This window comes from Colossoma macropomum, unplaced genomic scaffold (assembly GCF_904425465.1).
Source record: "Colossoma macropomum unplaced genomic scaffold, Colossoma_macropomum, whole genome shotgun sequence".
Lineage (NCBI taxonomy): Eukaryota > Metazoa > Chordata > Actinopteri > Characiformes > Serrasalmidae > Colossoma > Colossoma macropomum.
Window position 1 is genome coordinate 11,486,543 of NW_023494800.1, and position 20,015 is coordinate 11,506,557.

A 20,015-nucleotide genomic window follows, 5' to 3' on the forward strand; every position below is an offset into this window, starting at 1 on the left:
GAATGCTAGCTCTAATTGTCACATTTCATCACTGGTGTTTATAAATGTTTATGTAGGTCTATGTCAGTTGTAATGGAGGGTTTATGAAGGTGTGTTGTAGCCTCATGAACACTGCCCTACGGCAAAGTACTACTCATAAATTTGCTTAACTATGGATTTAGGTTACTCTACCCACCTCTGCATGTCACATTAACACCTGGAGCCATCAGAATTTTTCTAATTCTGGAGTCTGGATGGTAAAAAAATGGTCTTTCCACAATTATGAGTGTTATCTCCCCCATGCCAGAGCACTGGTACAGCACTGGTAGCAGGTGTTGGCTCTTTTGCTGATGTTTCTCTGTTTTCCCCTTCATTATATTCAGTAAGGAGCAGCAGCGCTCTCTGCAGAAGATGTCAGTGTGGGAGCAGCGCACCACGCAGCTCCGCCGCCACAACCTGCGCAGCAGCAATGAGGCTCTGTACAGCGAGCTGGAGCCTGAGGAGCGCCTACGCCTGTCCTCCGCTCTACACCTGCGACCGGATATGAAGGCCCACCATGACCGCCCACTGGTGGTGGATCAGCGTGACGGCACCTGTGAAAAACCCAGTGGGGACGTCCCCGAAGACCCTGCGCCTGGGCACCCACGGAAGCACCATAGATGCAGAGGGGAAAACGGCGAGGCAGGAGAAGGCCGACACCATCGGCACCACAGCCGCAGCCGTGAGCACCAGCGGGGCGTAGAACGCAGCTCCAGCCAGGACGGGGCACACAGGCACCAGCACCCGGCCCGGTCACCGGAAGAGGGTGTGGAAGACAGAGAGCACCGCCATCACTCCCACAGAGCAAAAGGCTCTAACGGCAATGGCAATGGCACTATTGGCAACGGAGCGAAGGGGGAACGCAGGCCACGGGGGCACAGGGAGGGCGAAGGGGGCAATGGAGAGAGGAGGAGGCACAGGCCTAGAGTCAAAGCCCAGTCCACACTGGACACAGATGAGTGCAGGGAGAACGGAGAGAGAGCCACAGGCCAGCGGTGAGGCTCAAACTAAATTTATATCTAATGCTTAGTTAACATGCACTGATATATAGATGATATTTTTATTGTATATACACTGACCAGCCACTTTATTAGAAAACCCTATGATGTAGGTCTACCCTGATGGTGAGTATTTATAGCCCATGTATTAAGCATGAGACAGAATCTTCAAATAAACATGAAAATAAAAAAAAAAATCAAATCAGACAAGATCATTTCAAGCTCATTTTCAATTTTACACTCTACTTGAGTAGATGTAATGTAGTAAGATCTTAGCAGATTTATTATATTTGATAACTGCTAACTAACTCTTCACAAACTAACTCCTCAAACTCACTGGGCCTCATTCACCAACATTTTCCTAATGTTTCTTCTTAAATTTGTTCTTGAAAAAGGTCCCAAGAAAGAGTCTGTCAGATACATGACCACATGTCATGTATGTATGTGGTCTGTTAAACCACAGAATTGTTCATACCTTTGTGCTCTTAAGTGTGCGTAGATTCTGTTGTTACCTAAGAACAAATCCCAAATAAGAAAACACTGGTGAAGGTCAGAATCTTCTTGAAAACTGCATAAGTGGGTTTTAAGAAGAAATTTCTCCTTAGGAACGTTTGGTGAACGAAGTCCACAGTTTCCAAGCTAAAAGCTATGAGGTGAAATAAATTATGATGTGAGGAGACTAGTAAAGTTAGCTGAGGTAACAGATGATTAACATTTATCTGTTTATCTTAAAGATTTAGATTTATTGCCTTTCTTTATTAAATTTTAAACCACATATCACTTACTATGGCTTTTTGTGGTCTGGTTCTGGATGTACCTTAATGCAGTACAGAGAGATTCTGAACTCTGACACATTGAGAAGAACCAGAAGCCTACCTTCAAACCTACCCACCCTCCTACATACAAAAACCTACCTGCGCTCACCACTCAAACAATGGTTTTGGACATTGCGTGTCGTCCACCTGATGCATCCAGTGATCGGTAGCATCCAGTAGAAAGCCCAAATTACTGTAGATATACATGAGTGATTTCTTTCAGCCTTCAGGCCTTCATCAATGGTCAGTTTCTGATCACAGAAACATTCGTGGCTGGATATCTTTGGGTGGTGGACCTCTCTCATACTAGTGACACATGTAAAAACCCAGCAACACACACTACTATTCCACTATCATGTCTGTATTACTGAAGTGTTGGTCCGCTATGCGATAATATCTGGTCATCCGTGGTCTTGTGGTCATAAACTGATGATAGATGAAATTGAGGGTGAATGACCAATGTACATGATAATCTTAAAATGGTCAGTGAATGTTGGTCCAAGGTAGGTTTCTTGTATGATTTGGGAATTAATGTGTCTTACTATGTTTCACAGAATGTTTGTTTAGCCTGTGGTTGTTCTGCAGGGACAGACTGACTGATACAGAGGGGGATGGTTTGGGCAGCCCTCTCCAGTCCCCCGCTGACCCACTGGCAGGAGAAGAAAGGCAAGAGGACTCAGATAATCTAAAGAACAGCACCAGGGCTGGGTCAACTGCAGTCAACATTCCTGTTACCATCACTGCCCCACCAGGAGAAACCACCATCATCCCCAGTCAGTATTCCATCACCTTTAGTACCAAAAAAAAAAGTTCCCAATGGTTCTTGGCTTAGATGTACAGTTCAAGGAAATCTTTAATTGCCTTTAATTAAGGGTTTAATTGTCATAGATCATTTATATTATGTGGAGGTTCTTTAAAGGCCCTGCACAGTTGTATTTTTAAAATCTGGAAAAGGTAAATATTTCAGCAAACAGTTTTATGTATTTCAATTACCTTCTAATTTTTCCCCCAAACCTACATTAAAAGGAGTGTTTTCTATTTTATTCTTTCTTTGTTGCCTTTTACCATTCTGCTGTGTGGGCGTGGACTCCAGTGGGTTGATTGACAGCCTCTGCATCAAACGTAACCACCTGGATGGGTGGGCCCAGGCAGACTGTAACTGCTGTACCATTTAAGGTGGAACAGGAAAATTCAAACAAGAAGCTGACGAGTTGGAAGCTGACTTCAACTTTGTGCTGTTATGGTTGAAATGCAAGGAAAAATACTGTGCTGGGCCTTTAAATAATTGATCCATTAGGGAAAGAAATGTTGTGGGCAGGTTATTATGCAGTATCACTTCAAGGAACCCTTTTTAAGAGTATATAGACAGTTCTAACCACTAACTAGAACTCAAAGTTTTAATAACAGAAGCGTTACTGTGAAAGTGTGGTCTACACAGTATTCAAAGAAGTAACAATGGTTCTAATGCAAGTTCTTAGGTAGGCTTTGTTTGCAATTTTCATGTGAATCTCCCATTTCTACTGATTAAATGTACTTCATTTGTGTTCTTGGCAGTGAATAACATAGATGGCGAGAGCCTGCTCCTGAATGAAGAGAAGAAGGATTTGGATGAGTTGACTCAGAATGCCCCCAAACACATCTTACCCTACAGCTCCATGTTTGTGTTTGGTCAATCCAACCCGTGAGTATGACCCTTAAATACCATGTAAAACTGACCCTCACCCCCTGCGTGGGAGGGAATAAGCTCCAACGTGTGACACCTTAAGGCAGAGATGTCAAGTGGAGCTCCTGGATGCCTCAAGCAAGGCACAGTCTAGTGTTTTCCTGCTCTGACACACCTGAGCCAAATCATCAGCTAATTATCAAGCCCTTTCAAGTGTGGAATAAAGTGTGAAAGTGTAAGGAAAGCTGGAATTTTAGCTGGAACTGGAATTTGACACCTTTGATGCATGGGAGAGAGGAAGTTCAACACTTCTTGTTGTCTGAATTGTTCTTTTTGTTGAGTTTACTGATGCAGTGAAATGAAAAATTGTGGCTGAAACCAAAACTGAAATTTAAGACACACTAGACCCTTTTCACATTTCCAGCTGACTTGTTTTGACAGTTTATGAAGCAGGTAGTTACATTTCCAGTATAAGTGTAACAAATGCCACAGTCAACATGGCTGTAGAGCGCAGCAGGTGTGATTGAGTTTACAATAAAACAATGTATTTGCACCGATAAACATTATTGGCTCTCAGTAATACCTCAACAAGCTGGCACATTATTACCGGAGGAGAAAAGATCTTGTGTAGTAAACTGTGAGTTGCACTTACCATGTAGTGTAACTGTTAGCTGTATGTAGTATAACTGGCCTCGGCTTCCGGGGCTATAGCCTTAAATATCTTTTAACTAGCCTCAAACCTTATAACATTAACACATCACATGTTTTGGGCTATAGCCCTGAATATATTTTAACTAGCCTCAAACCTTATACCGTCAACACATCAGATGTTTCGGGGCTATAGCCTTAAATATCTTTTAACTAGTCCTGAACCTGATAACGTTAACACATCACATGTTTCACCCCAGCTTGTGTGCACATAATTCTAATCCATTGTTTTTCACGGGCATGTTAGCTGCTTCTTAAACCTAAGTGCTGTTCCAAATGCACCTATAGACTACACTGTTGCAAATGAGAGAGAGAGAGTGAGAGGGGGAGAGAGAGTACTGGAGAGGTTGTAAGAGTACAAGACAGAAAAAGTATGAATGCATGAAACTTCTGTATAAAAGCAAATCTACTACATAAAAACAAGCCGAACTTATTCCTGATTTTGTATGTGAAAATTTGGCCTGAAACCCAATACTTTTTTGGGCTACATCAGGCCTGGGGCAAAGTCCTTATTGGAAAGTCTGTCCACTCAACGGCCATCTTGGCAATGCCGTTGGGAGTTTCCAGTCATGAGAGACTGATCACGAAAGACCTCTTTAAATGTGGAGAGACACAATAATATTTTCAAAATCGTATTTGAAATCACTGATTAAAAAAAAGTGATTTCTCAGCTTTTTCTGGCTACTGCTCAAACCTCCACAACAAGGGGGCTTTGAACTTCCCCATTCATATTTCAGCCAGTAACCTTTTCTCATCTTTTATAACATCTCTGGCTCGGGTCACCACATTTTAAAGGATCAGTCAACTTATATATAAAAAAAATTGTTTGTGTTAGCAGAACATTTGAGAGGAGACGTGTAGAACAGTTAGTTGATGAAATGTGCAGAGGACTTTAAGATCGGCAGCGCTGGCGATCACTGCTGATGCATATTTTATGTTGCAAGCAGTGTTATCACTCTTCTTTTCTCTTGTTTTTTTAAGATTTTGTTTACATGCCAATGATGAGCTCTGAATTCCTGTTCTCTTGATGTGTAGATTCTCAGACTATAAAAAGTAAAAAAAAAGTACATTTTACAAGTTAATAAAAAAAAAAGAGTCTGAGTGAAGATACCGCCAAATCATTCTAGAATGAACTGGGCTGAGCCCCGGATCTTTACATGCCCAGCCAGTGCCCCAGTGTTGTCTTGGCTTTTTATGGTCAAGGCAGAATATTTCTGAATGCACTGTTCTGTGCGCTATCAGTGCTACCAAGTGATCATGAAGCTTTGAGGCACTATGTTACTGCCTTCAGTGCCACAACTCCAAACAAAATCAGCCTGGTAGTTCACCAATTCAGCCCACAGTACATTGAAACATGAGTCCTCGCTATTTGAAGAGTAGAGGATCCTAATTTTAAAGTAAACTGCAGTGTTCACATTAGAGGTCTGCGCAGGCTTGATTATTAATGCCTGCATCCGCCTGCTTCAATATCACGTTCACCTGTGTCTGCAAAATCTAGTATCATTCCTGCCTAGTATCACTCTGCACCCACCCACTTCAACCATACGTCATGCCCACCCACTCCCACCTACTTTGGTCTATGGTCTTCACCTGCACATGCCCACATTTAGCCTTTGTAATCCACACCATCATAGAGAATACCCACGCAACCCATGCAGCCCACAACGCAGTGGAACAGCCTCCAGACCCATCACACCTCCATACACCCAGCAGCAGAAATAAATATTTAAATGTTGGAAAATGGAAGTACAATATTTTGTGTATGTTTAGGCTAAACACAACCGCAAGAAATGTCAAATGTTACCACACAATGGGCATCACATGATGTCACGGTCAAGCATGCTGCAGCTCAGCCAAGCAGTATTTTTTAATCTATGTTTACATTATATTATTAACTGTTTACGTGATAGTGTCTCTAACTCAGCACAAATTTAATTAAAGCCAAAATGGATAGCTGTGGCGTTCAATTACACAAGTCGAAATGCCAAAACAATTTTCTTGAAAAGATGCAGTTAGATTTTGTGCGCAAGTTATTTAGTGGAGGTTAAGGCTTCGTTATCAGTAAGCAGCATGTGGTGATTACTGTTGTGTTTTTCTTTGTGGCACACTTGCAGCTTATTTGTTGCTCACAAGTCCACTTCCATAGGCAGACAATAATTAAGCCCACCCTCCCAGCGAACAATAATACCCACCTGCACAAACCTGCAACCTTTTGGTTGTTTACCTGTTATGACTGTGTGGTGCCTCAAAATGAATCCTGCCCACAAATTGTTTTGCAGATTATACAGGACCCACAGGTGAACCCGCCTTGTGCGGACCTCTAGTTCACTTCTGCAACTCACCTGTTGAAGCTAATGTAGTGATCTTTGTTCAAGTTGAACAAGTTTAATTTAACATAGGACTAAATGTTTACATTTAGATAAGCTTCTGTTTTAAAAAATATTCCAAGTCATGCTGCGAGGATTGACTTTCAATAACCCCCTGCAAAGATGTCCCACTTTTTGATAATACTGATAATAAAAATAATAGTAATAATAATAATAGGTTTCATTTATATAGCACTTTTCTCAAACTCAAGGAAGCTTTACAATTCCCAATAACAGTGAACAAATGTCCCCAGCCTACAGGCCAATGATATTTTGCCGCCATAGTGCGAAGTTTCCAGTATAAGACCACCCAAACTCAGCTGCTCTGGCACGAAACTCCCAGGTCAGTGTCCCAGTCAGACTCCTCCATGCTGATGGAAAGTCCCTGGTCTGCAGTCACTCAAACTCCACCAGCACAGTGCAAAGTCCCTGGCTTGCGACCGCATGAGCTCTGCTAAAACAGTGCAAAGTCCCCAGCCTGCAGCCCAGTCAAACTCCACCACCGTGATAAGAACCATACATTTTGTTCAGATAACCCTCTTAACGTCCACCTGCCTGAATTCATATTGATCATATTGTGTGTTCAATCAACAGCTGATAAAATCCCACGTGCGATAGTTTTGTTTTGAGTTATGAAACTGAGGGACAGAACAAAATGCCTTAAAGGTTAACTGCACCATTAGTTTTGGTGAACCTGCACTACCTGCTTTCAGAAACCAACAGTAGAGTCAACCTCAGAAATGTGAAAAGGGGCCATGAGCTGATAGCAGAAACTGAACACCAAGTGCTGAATTTTATTTCCATTTTTTTGCATCATTGCTTAAACTATTTTTGTTTGATGTGTGATTGAACGCGTCAGCCATGATCAGTGCTAGTCTGTAATTGTCGTAGAATGATTTGTAAAGTCAGCCCTCAAACTTTTTCAGCAGAGGTTTGAGGCTGAAATTCTCTCTGAAAATCATTTAATAGGAAGTAACACAGGGCTTGTTCTGAACTGTAACTGTATTGTGCTCCTGTGCGTGTGCTATGTGATTGTTTGTAGTGTACGAAGGCTGTGTCACTACGTGGTGACCCTGCGCTACTTTGAGATGTGCATTCTCATGGTCATCACCATGAGCAGCATCGCTCTAGCTGCTGAAGACCCTGTGCAGGCTAACGCCCCCCGGAATAACGTAAGAACAGAAAACACGCACACATACATACATATGGACTTCACAAGTCTGATCATTCTGTCATTCTGTTAGCTTCTAATAGCTACAAGCTTTCTGAAGATGAGTCAATCAAATCATCAAACATGGATTTTTCACATTTGAAGACAGAGAACAAGAACAAGGCTAGGGATGAAATCTTTGCCTTTTACATAATGAATATTCCTCCAGGGCACTGGTGTGGCAGCCCTTGTCTGGCCTGTCACACAGAGCTCCGTCAGAACTCCTTTGCTTGGCCTGGATGCCAGAAAGTCCTTTGGGAAAGAGTAAGAGCATGCTTGGCCAGCAACTGGCCGCTTGATAACACTGTGACTATGTTAAGCCACAAGCAGTGAGCGTAATTAATGGCGAATTAGAAAGAAGCGGATGTAAACACGTTTTTAAGTCTGCCTCAGTAGGGCTCTGCCCATTTACAACTGACTGGACAATTCATTCTGCTAGATCAGCCTGTCAGATTTATCTCAAATCTCTCGCAAAATTCTCCCATGATAGTAATGAACACTGTCCTTCCTGAAAATATCTTTCATGTTATCAGACCTACAGGATCCTGCCTGAATTGAAATGGCTTTTCATGGTGAAACTTTCACGCAGATAGTTGCAAGTTGGGAGTTGCATGAAATAATAATAATTGGCAAGATTAGTAGCTAGTATTTTTTATATATAGTGTCATTCTTGATATATAAAGTCATCATTTATTGTTTAGCCTAGATCTTCAGTCAAGAGAGAAGAAAAAATAATAATCCAGCTACACGGATCATGATACAACAGACAAACAAGGCAGAAACTGTCACAAGCAGCTATTAAAACAGCTGTCATGTTAACATTAGGTGGCCAGCTAATTAGCCAGTTAAGCTAACCGGTTACCAGCTAATAAACAACATTGTTAATAAACACTTATATCCTATTATCAACTGACTTTTCACACAGGAATGCTTTAATACAATCTAATCATCAATAGTTAACTGATTAATTAGCTTTCTTTGGCAGTTCCATTCATTAACCATCATCGTAATAAAGTGGAGGCTGAGAAATTGTAACATACACCTACGTCACAGGTTGGGATAAGAAAGACGTGTGTTTCCTCACTCTGGAAGCCACTTGCCTTGATTTCTCTGAGCGCATTTAAAGAATTGAAAAGATGGCAGAGTGCAATCGGTTTCTGGGTCACAGGCTGGAGGGAGTAGGACAGAGGAATTGAGGAGGCAGCAATTTGAGATATGAGATCCACCCATTTTTTCCTGTCCATCATGTGAACTGAAAGATATCGTGTGACCTGATCATGTGCTTTGTGATCGTTTTGTTTTTTTTTATGAAACTTGATTCACAAAATTAAGATGGTTCCAGGAGCCTTTACATTGTGATACACTAGTGCAATTTAGTTTAATATGCATATACAATTTTATGCAATATACAATTTTGTTGTATTTTTTCCAGGTGCTTAAATACTTGGATTACGTCTTCACTGGAGTGTTCACATTTGAAATGGTGATAAAGGTATTCCTTAAAATCTATCATCTCTGTCATAAGAAAACTTTGTGTCTCCAACACTCTACCTTTATAGGGGAAGGAAAAAATTTTAACTGAACATTGGTAATGTAATGCAAAAACTTTGCTCTTCAGAACTTTCAAATGGCTGAAAAACTGTGAAAACTGAAATAATGTTATGAGGTTTTTTTTAGAGGGCAGGAGTGAAAATGTTTATTTGAGCTCGAGCTGTGTTTCATCAGTTAGGAGCTATAAAGTATCGACAGTTCAGTAGCAAGATGGCTAATCAGCTAATTTGGACAATTTAGGCTTGTACTTTAATTAAGTTTGAAGCTACACTATGTAGGTTCTGGGGAATTTGGAGACCTCTGTGGTGCAAATTGAATTGCACGCAACGAGTAAATTAATCTGATAATTGCATCGCATTGAAAGACCATCGAAGGAAACTGGATTATGAGTGAATTACCTACTACGGTCATCATATCTTAATTAGAATAATGTTGTTTTTTGCATTTGAAACCTAAGCATCTAGCTGAACCGCCTCCTTGTCTGTGTGTGTGGTGTTAATATGTGGTCTGAAAAACTGTGAAATCTCGGACTTTTAAATTATTATTTTAGGCTTTACAGGGCGCTCAATTTTAGTATGTTTTTTCTTCTACTTCTTCTAAATTTAACACCTTACATAGTGCAGCTTTAATTCCCTTTCAGTGAAAGATAATTCAATTGTTAATTTCAGTAATTTACATGTCAATTAATCGTCATTGTGACAAGCCTAGTTGAATCTGATATGTATGTATCACTTAATCTGAAAATGTATTCAAGTGTGATATATTTTTGCTGTATCATAAAAGGGTTCTTGATGGTCCTTAGCCCCCATTCCATTTGTGCTTCATTAGATGATTGACCTGGGGCTGCTGCTCCATCCTGGCTCCTACTTCAGGGACCTGTGGAATATTCTGGACTTCATCGTGGTCAGCGGTGCCCTAGTGGCTTTCGCCTGCTCGTAAGTACGCAGTTCTTTCCAGATTTGTCAGAGCAGAGGCAAGGAGAAAGCAAATCCACACTGTCAACTTAAATCCAGCCAAAGCAGCGGAGTGAAAATGACGAGAATGAAATTTGACTGCCACCTCTCCAGCGTTTTGGTGGAAGATGGAGCAGTGTGTGGAGTGTACCGTGTGTGTATGCTGTTTTTCCTGTGGAAGGAAAGAGTGTTAAATGTGTTTCTCCTGTTTGACTCATAAGGGGATTATATGCAGTGTTCTCACCTGTGCCGACTCTGCTGGTTTACTGTCATATCTATTCGTGCCTCCCTCCGGAGAGTGGAGCCAAACTTAGCAGCACTTATGAAGCTCAGCCTCCACCTGAGACGCATTCATTCCCTTTAGTTTAGCTTTAATTCTCACAGCAACTCCAGAGCCAATGGTTATTTACTGAAATGAGTTTCAGATAGCTCCCACAGTGCACATACGCACACAAATACACTTACACGCAGCAACCACAGCTTTAATGGAGTGAGCGTGATTTGTTTAATGAGAATTTGGTCTACTTTAAATGTGGCTCAATCCTCTTAGTGTTGTGCAGATGCTTGTGCTGTTTCAGCCCCTTAGCTGCTGACTGAGAAAAGCCTCAAGACAGAAACAAGAGAGAGCTTTAAAGTAGTGGTTTAGCCCAAACATCAAATGTACACAGTTTTTCCCTTAACCCAAATGTATCCAATCAGCCAAGACATGTTTGGTGTGGACACATTCACGAATGGGAAAAAGAGGATTTAACACTGACGTACATCAGAACAAGTACAATGTTCAAAAGCTAAAGTAGACTAACACTAGCTATCTCTATATCTGTGCTTATATGCAAGTCAGTAAAGTGACAGTAGAAACTCTCGTAAATAGTAGGACTTGACATGAAAATTTTGTGGCCGATACCAATTTTAAGGGGCTAAATATTCAAATAACCAATAATATTAACTAAATTCTATGCTTATATATTACATTTGTATTACAATTACAATTGTATACTCCAATATTTGTAGTTTAACAATGATTTATTGACTGAAATAATTGTTGGTTCTCAGTTGTCCCACCTCTCAAACTCAATTAGACAGCACTTAACAGCAGTCTAAAATAATATAAATATAATATTGTACCAGTTTCTTATGGTTGTGGTTAATATTCATCATTTTTTTCATGACCAGTTTAGTCTGTATTGTAATACAGTTAAACAGGTGGCTCATCTTGGGTTCTTCAGCAGTGTGTCCAAGATTATGCTCTATTGTCAGGAGATTATTAGTCTGAATCCTGACTAGAACATCCACACATAGATTATCACTCAGACAAAATATCATCCTTTATGATTGTCCATTTGTCTTTGCACTGTCACTGTGAATTAGGGTTACAATATATATTGTTTGTTAATTGTTATTGTGATATTGGCCTGTGCAATGCAGGCATGTGAGATCATTTCAGCATGTGCAGGTAATGTGGTAACACCACAGACAAGCCTGCTTAAACCAGAGTATAAATAAATAACCTTGTACTTGCTATAATTTAGTAATTTGGTAGATTTGCTATATGTTCAATAAATTGCATGTTTAGATGACTCTAAGCTTCCATTGCTTGTTAGCTACACCAGCCTTGTAGCTCCTGTACATAAGTAAAGAAGCGAACTTGGCCAATCAAACATGTCTTGGCTGACTACATTTGGCATAAATTGTGTTTGTGGCTGAATTTTTGCTTGAAGCACTGAAAACACTGAAAGACAAGTGCTTTTGAGGTATTCAGTCTGTGTCTCCCCCGTGGAGCTGTGAGTCTCTGAGAGACCTCGTTGTAGCATTTAATGGTTTTTCTATTGATTTAAACCTCATTTTGGTGGATTGTATGGAAGTCTGTTGTTGTGCTTAAGCATACAGTGTGAGGAAATTGACGTGCCTCACCTTTTTTCCCATCTTCGTCTAAAAGCAGAACAATGCTGCTGTGCTGCAACTGTTCCTATTTGTTTTCTTTCCTATTTTTGTTCAATAGTAAGCACATGTGTCCTTTCCTCTTGACTTTGGTGACTCTGTCTCTTTCTGCTTTCTCCATTTCTCTCTTTTTACTGTGCCTCTGGCTTCTCTTTCTTCTTGTTTGTACTGCTTTCAGGAGCTTCATGGGGTATGCATCTGTTACTGCCTGCTTTTTTTCTTCTTTGTACCTCTGTTTGTTGTTTGTGTGTGTGTGTGTGTGTGCGTGTGCGCGTGTGCGTGTGTGTGTGTGCGTGTGCGTGTGTGTGAGCGAGAGGTACTTTTCCCAAAGTCTGTGATAACCACAGGCTAGATGGCAGCATGTCGTTCCTTTGTTTCATCATCTTTCGTCCATGCTGTTGTTTATTGTGTGTGGAGGCTAAGATCAATGTTTTCTGTAAACATCCACACTACAGTTTCATCTTAGATTATCACTCAGATAAAATACCATCTTTTGTCATTGTCCATTTGTCCTTGCACTGTCACTGTGAATTAGGGTTGCAATATATATTATTTGTTAATTGTTAGCATGTGAGATCATTTCAGCATGGCAGGTAATGTGGTAACACCACAGACAACCCTGCTTAAACCAGAGTATAAATAAACACAAAAAGAACCTCGTACTTGCTGTAATTTGGCAGTTTGGTAGATTTGCTATATGTTTAATAAATCGCATGTTTGCATCCTATACATTTTTTTCTTGTCAGCATAATAAAGCAGCTAAAGCTTACCATATGAAATCAGCCTCTAGCAGACCGTTGTTGTAGATTTCCTTTTCTTATTCCTTTTTTATTTCTTTTCTTATTATTAGGCTATGACTTTTTTGTATGCAGCATTTTTAAAGATATTTCTACTTTATGCAGTAAAATTTGACCATTTGGCTATCATTATGATTTGAATTTGCTAGAATGTTGCATGCAAGTAATGAATTTGTGTGTGTGAGCGTGTGTAAGCGTGCGTGTGTGTGTGTAATACTCCTCTATTTCAAAAAAGTCTGTGTACATGTATATATTCTTTTGTTATGGTTAACCTGATTTGTTTGAACAGAATTAAAGTAATGTTCATTCCATTTTGCCTTTTAGTTACTTTGATAAATGTCTTACTGTGCTCTATGTCTTTATATTATTTCATAGCTGTTATTCCCACTCCAGTTCTGGAGCTAAGTGTCATTGCTGTATTACTTCTGTTTTCTTTACGCTCTTTCTACAGCTCCGTCTGCTTCTAATGCTTATTCTCTGTCTGTCAAGCTGCTTACGCCAGTGTATTTCTGTATTTGTCTGTGTCCTGTATGTGCATGTTTTTTTATCATTTGCTTTCCCTCATCAGATCTCAGCAAAGTGTGACCAGGTGGGGACAGTCTTATCTCTATAGTTTCCCTGCACCTCATGACCTTTCCACACATGCTACCCCCTCAACCCCATTCCCCATCCCACTTAAAAGACGATGGACCCCTTTAACCCACCCTCAGAGACCCTCCCTCTGGCCCTCTAAAGCTTCAAACGTACTCTCTAGTACTAGTCGTACCATAATACTATTACTGCCATTGCCTTTAAAGGGAAACCATCACTTCTCAAGAAAATTGAATACATTTAGGTTAACTGATGCTATTTATGAGAGAACGTGTTGAGTATTATTAAGTGACAATCTAGATGTAATTTATAAAAATATGAGAAGAAATTACCAATACCATTCGAAGTGATGTTTTGATGTTTTTTGGAATATAAAAATGGTAAATAAAAGGAGGTTTAAGGTTTTAGGTGTTATTCCTATTCAGAATGTGTTTAAATTGCCAGACAGCAGTTCAACAGTGTAACATCTTTACTAGAGGTGCGGGTTATTCGTTTCTAATAAGCCGATTTATTTTTATTTTCTCCAGTGTTGCAGTTTTGTGGCATAAATGTGAGCCAGCTAAGTATGTGTGCTGCTTCTGAATGCTAATGCTAAACCTGTTTTTTATCATTGTAGTTGAAAAGTAACCCAGTAGCGCTTCAGTAAAGAACTGAAAAAAATGGTTATGCACTCAGACTAAAGGTTTGTGGGTCACATATGACTTAAAGATTACCCAAAAGTTGGAAATGATTTTAGATGACATTTTAGATGACATTTATATTTATGGAATTTTTGTCAGACACTTATCCAGATCGGGTTGTGTTCCAGTTGAACTCTGATACCATGATGAAGTGACTCAAATTGTGGCCTAGTCAAACACCAGTACAGCAGTAAAAAAAAGGAACCCTGCTCCCGGCCTAGCCAAACTCTGATCCCGTGTTGAAGTTACCCAACATGTGGCCTATTTAAACTTCAAATCCACAGTGGAAAATGGCAGCCTAGCCAAATTCCTATAGCGCAATGAAAAGAGACCCTACTTTTGGCCTAGTCAAACTCACCTACCACAGTGAAAAGGAGCTTATTCACAGCCTCATCAGACTCCCATATTGCAGTGAAAAGTGACCCCGGTCACAGCCTGGGAAAACTCCTATACTGCAGTGAAAAGAGACCCGGCTAGCGGCCTGGTAAAACTCCCATACTGCACTGAAAAGTGACCCTGCTCGTGGCCTGGTAAAACTCCCATACTGGAGTGAAAAATGACCCCGCTTGAGGCATTGTTAAACTGCAGTACAGCACTGAAAAGTGACCCAGATTGCAGCCTAGTCAAACTACAAAACAGCAGTGAAAGTGAGCTCATTCGTGGCCTAGTCAAGCTTCCATATGGCAGTAAAAAAATGATCCTGCTTGCAGCCTAGTCAAATTTCAGATACCACAGTGCAGAGTCACTGGTTTATGGCCTACTCAGACGCCACTGTTATGGCGTGAAGTCCTTATCTACTGCCTAGTCAGACATGTTCTTACACTAGACATGAGCACATGTGCACAGATTTAGGTAAATGTAGTGTTAGGAGTCTTGCCCAAGGACTCTTATTGATATACTGTTGTGTGCTACCTTTGCAGGGAATTGAAATTCGGCCTGCTACAACTATACACTAAAGAGACCTTGACCAGCAAATTGTTAACAAGGTCCATTTTTCTCTTGCTTTGTGGGTGATGGGTGGAGCCTATGGAGGCAATGGCAGAATAGGAGCTGATCTGTATACACAAGACTGATCAGTGTACCAGAGCATGGGTGCTGCATGTATTGGTACTAATAATTCTTTATAGGAGAGAAAAAGTGACAAAAATGCCAATCACAGAGCTGAGCTATGCTACATTTGTTCATATCCCTGAGTCCTCTTCACTTTGTTTTACACTAGGTATGCAGTGTTATGGAGTGCAGGAACATGGAGCAGAGCCTGCTTTTCATTTAAAATGGTGTAGAAGATGTAGTACACTGGCTGAGCATTTTAAAACCTTTTTGCAGCTTTTTACATGTGGTGTATTTCCATGATATTGACTCTTAGATGCTTAGAGCAAAATTCTCCAGCTCACAGACTAGTCTTATAGCCTTTAGACACAGTCTCTCTCTCTCTATCTAGCTTTTTCTGTCTCTTTATCCTCTCTCTCATCCCAGCCTCACTCAGGCTAGTTTCACATTCATCTCTTTTTTGGGGCCTGATTTCTTTAACTTTGCAAGGTTCTGAATCTGGAATAGTTTATCTTCTTTATCCTGCTCTTCTGAAAGACTGATCTGTGGCTCAGTCCATGAAATGAAACTTGAATTTCGTGAGAGGAAAAGGCAATTTAACTTTTTCAAAAGCTCTGTTTGACTGTATAGTGTGTGATGACAACACTGTGTATATCATTTACAATATAGAACTACCTGGAAGCAGTTACATTTCAGTGTTTCTTTCCATTTACACCTGAAAAAAATAGTAAACCCTAAAACCCTGGACTCGTTAAGATGTTTTAGGTGTCTCCTATATTTGTCTGCTTGTTTACCCTTAGTATTTGATGTGAGTGCTTAGATTAATTAACTGTTTGTGGCCTAGCCAGCAGTGGTTTTCACAAAGAGACCATCCCTGTTGGTGGGGTGTTTCTTTGGTGCTTTTTCTAGTCTATACTATGGTAATCCATCATATTCCCTTAATTCACTCAGGCTATATAGTAATTAGTCCAATGGTAGGTATGTTTATGTAGAATAACTCCACCCATTTGCATGCATTTTATTAACCAAAGATCCTCTGGCTAATGTAATGTAGAGTTACATAGGCCGAAAGAGGGGGAGAGAGAAAAACAGTTTCAGTGCAGATATAATTGAAGACTGTGTGTGTGTGTGTGTGTGTGTGTGTGTGTGTGTGTGTGCGTGTGTGTGTGTGTGTATTAGGGAGACCAAATCCCTTGCTGTGTATCTAATTCTTGTGTGCCTGTGTACACTAACTTATTGATTTTATCTCACAGAGGGACCAAAGGCAAGGACATCAACACCATCAAGTCCCTCAGAGTACTCCGAGTGCTGAGACCACTGAAGACCATCAAACGGCTGCCTAAACTCAAGGTGCGACATACAGATCCCTAAAACAGACTCTGAACCCATTTACACTTCTCATTTAATGCGTCTCATATGCAGAAATGTCAAGATAAGATATATCCACATTCCATTGACCACATAAATGCATCTCTGCCAGACAGAAATATGTGTTGAATCACAGTACTGCTGCTTCCACACTACATGCAAATTCATGGACTCTGCTTCCAGAATCTCTTCATCATGTTGTGCCAAATTTACTGTTTTTAGAGATACAGTTTGTACTGCTTACAGTACACAGCTTACTGCTTCTATATGCAGTGTAAAAGGTGACGGGAGCTGTGGTATGTAGACATGCCCTGATCCAGTGCACCAATGTTTACATTGTGTTTAAGCTAGACACGTTTTGTCTAAACACTGGCATATAGATTTAGAGCAATATGAAAACCAAGAAAATTTAGAACACTATAAAATTGTTACACATGAGTAGTCAAAAAAAAAAAAATACACAAATTCAGAGTGAGTACCATATGATAAATCTTTGTTTGATAGTCAAATTTGATCATAGGTCAATATTAAACACACTATAAAACGGCGATTAAACAAGTTTGGCAAAAAAAAAAGAGTTTGACTAGAATGTCACATTATGCACATACTAACATGTCTTTATTTTACTGTAGTATTAATTGGCAGCCTAGCATATCTTAGCTAAATTGAATGGCTGTAATATCTATAAAAAGACAAATGTCCAATCAGATTGATATTAGGCGATATTCAACATCAATTCCTTGGATTGGATTTGGGAGCAAAACTGGTTTGGAACATCCCTAGTTGTATGCTGCTTTGTTTTGTCTAATGAGGTGGTGCTTAATTCTAGTCCTGGATATCTACCACCTTTGAGAGTTCAGATCCACCTGATATTAAAATTCTCCTGAAAGCATTCCTTACCTGGATCAGGTGTGCTAGATCAGGGTTCGAGCTAAACTCTGTAGGGTATTAGACCTTAAGGGCCAGAGTCCTGTTTTGGCAAGGAGGGGGTTGCATATGTGGCGGATGCATACATTTACATCTGGTTCAGCTGCATCTCCAGTGTGTCTCTAAACACCTCCTGAAATATCTGAGCAATCGGATAGCAATCTGTCTCTAATGTGTCTTGGTTGCTGTGGCAAGGCTTAAGGCTTTTCATAATCAGAAAGCATTACAATCAGCCCAGGAATAAATAAGCTCTACAGTGCCGCTGTCCAGCCTGTCTGACAGTCTACCTGTGGATGCCCAGGTATTATCTGAAAGCTAATCAGATCACTTAGAATAATAGCTTATTATGCTTTAGGGCTCAGTCTCTCATTGTCTGTTATCACTCAAGAGGCATACAGCCCAGTGAGATGAGGAAATGAAATAGAGATTTTCATGCTAATAAACTAGCATTCAGTCACATCAACGCCATACATTGAACAGCTCATATTTCTCTTCCCAAGAAGGAGATAAAAGGTAACTGATCTGACAAAGGATTGTTCAGAACGTCTGGGCAGAATAGAGAGATCATCACAGATACAATTCCACATCGCAGATAATTATGATGAAGGTTGAAAGTGAGGGGTGGTAAAAGTTCAGTTCTCGTCTTGCACGTCTCCATTATCACATCATACCATCAGCCAAAAAATGACATTTGCCAGGCAGTGAACTTTACCTCATCAGCATAATAAGTGAAAAGTGAAACTGTTGCCATATAAAGTAAAACTCTTTTTGCATGACTTCACAAACGCCTTAGCAGTAGCACATTAACAATTGACACATTGCAGTTTGTTAGGTGCACATCGATTTAACAAAGATGTTGTCACTGTGTGTCTCTGCAAGCGTTGTTGTTACGCTACATGTGCTGTGTTTGTGTGTGCGTGCTCCCTCAGGCGGTGTTTGACTGCGTGGTGAACTCTCTGAAAAATGTGCTCAACATCCTCATCGTCTACATCCTCTTCATGTTCATCTTCGCCGTCATCGCTGTGCAGCTGTTTAAGGGCAAGTTCTTCTACTGCACAGACGAGTCCAAAGCTCTGCAGAAGGACTGCAGGTACTGCTGCTCATTCTGTACACACAAATCAGCATGTTCTTCTTCTGACTCCTCTGACATTTGCTTTTCTGCAGAGGAATGTGTTTAAATATAAAACTGTAACACTGCTTCCAGTCCAGAGTTCCAGAGCTTTATAACCATTCAGGTCCCCAGTTCATATATGGAAAATTAGCTGCAGAAACAACCTGTTTTGAAGTCAACACAACCGTGATGTCACAACCATGAATATGATTACATATGACTGCCCATTTAGCCTAAAGCAGTTTATCATGCTCATTCATGTTGAAGTGATAAGTAGTGTTGCTACTGCAAACAGTCTGCTAATCAGAACATTAGATATTTAAAGAGGACTGTATTGCTGATGACGCAGCAATATATGAAGTGAAGCCACTTGGCCATCATATTGGTACTCTCTGCAATGTAAAATGAATGCTTGTCCGTGGGCAAAATGTCAAAAAGTTCCCAAAATATACAGATATAATAAAAAGGTTTAGTTTTTTCTGCATTTTCCTGTAACAGTACCCAAGTTATGGGCTGTGGAAAGACATTTCATGTGTAAGAATGGGTGTAAAAGTTTTATTTTATGACTAATATAACCTCATCTAGGATATCCGATCCATTATTTCATAGGAACGGGCATTGCTATTTGAATACATGTACATGCAAACTTATCTGAGTACTTGTACAGCTTACTTCAGGCACCTGAAAAAGGCACATGTGGTTTGGAATAATAGAAAAATAAATAATAAATTGTGTATCATCTTGTCATTTTATGTGGAGCTGCCATAAGAAGTAATAAATCCAGTGTGAAGTGAAAGTGTACCTTAGTTAGCTTGGTGCTAATGTTATATAGTACTCCCTAAGAGATGCTAGCAAAAATTAGCATCATTGTAACAATAGTAATCGAATAAAATGAAGTCCTTTTAAAAGAAAAATGCTTTATCTTATGAATACCTTTATCTTAAAAATACCTTCGAGTCTTATCTTAAAGAAAAAGACATGTAATCAGTGCAGAGATATTTTACGAACATCAATCTTAAAGACATAGTATCAAAAACAGCCTGCTTAATTCTAAGGGACACACAGAGATCAAAAACTTATCAAGTAAAAGTGAAATACGACTGGTTTTGGTATATAAAACCACATTATAAGTAAGAAATAAAATATGAAAAAAATTAGCATATGGGCCCTTTAACATGTTTTTATGTTCATTTTATCCACTGCTCCTTTCCTACTAAAAAAAGCCAGGACAGTCTTTCCAGTTTAATTTGCTGTATTGCTGTTTGTCCTCA

At 40.0% G+C, this 20,015-nt stretch overlaps 1 protein-coding gene across 1 annotated transcript in view; it reads left to right on the top strand.

The window, feature by feature from the left end:
• cacna1bb (calcium channel, voltage-dependent, N type, alpha 1B subunit, b) overlaps positions 1 to 20,015 on the top strand; it is a 230,221-nt gene that overhangs the window by 162,582 nt on the left and 47,624 nt on the right. The window contains exons 22-31 of the mRNA XM_036587925.1: positions 363 to 1,013; positions 2,417 to 2,604; positions 3,386 to 3,512; positions 7,611 to 7,740; positions 9,211 to 9,270; positions 10,158 to 10,264; positions 12,399 to 12,410; positions 13,586 to 13,606; positions 16,592 to 16,688; positions 18,563 to 18,723. Coding sequence (XP_036443818.1) covers positions 363 to 1,013; positions 2,417 to 2,604; positions 3,386 to 3,512; positions 7,611 to 7,740; positions 9,211 to 9,270; positions 10,158 to 10,264; positions 12,399 to 12,410; positions 13,586 to 13,606; positions 16,592 to 16,688; positions 18,563 to 18,723 — 1,554 coding nt within the window. The remainder of the gene's footprint in view (positions 1 to 362; positions 1,014 to 2,416; positions 2,605 to 3,385; positions 3,513 to 7,610; positions 7,741 to 9,210; positions 9,271 to 10,157; positions 10,265 to 12,398; positions 12,411 to 13,585; positions 13,607 to 16,591; positions 16,689 to 18,562; positions 18,724 to 20,015) is intronic.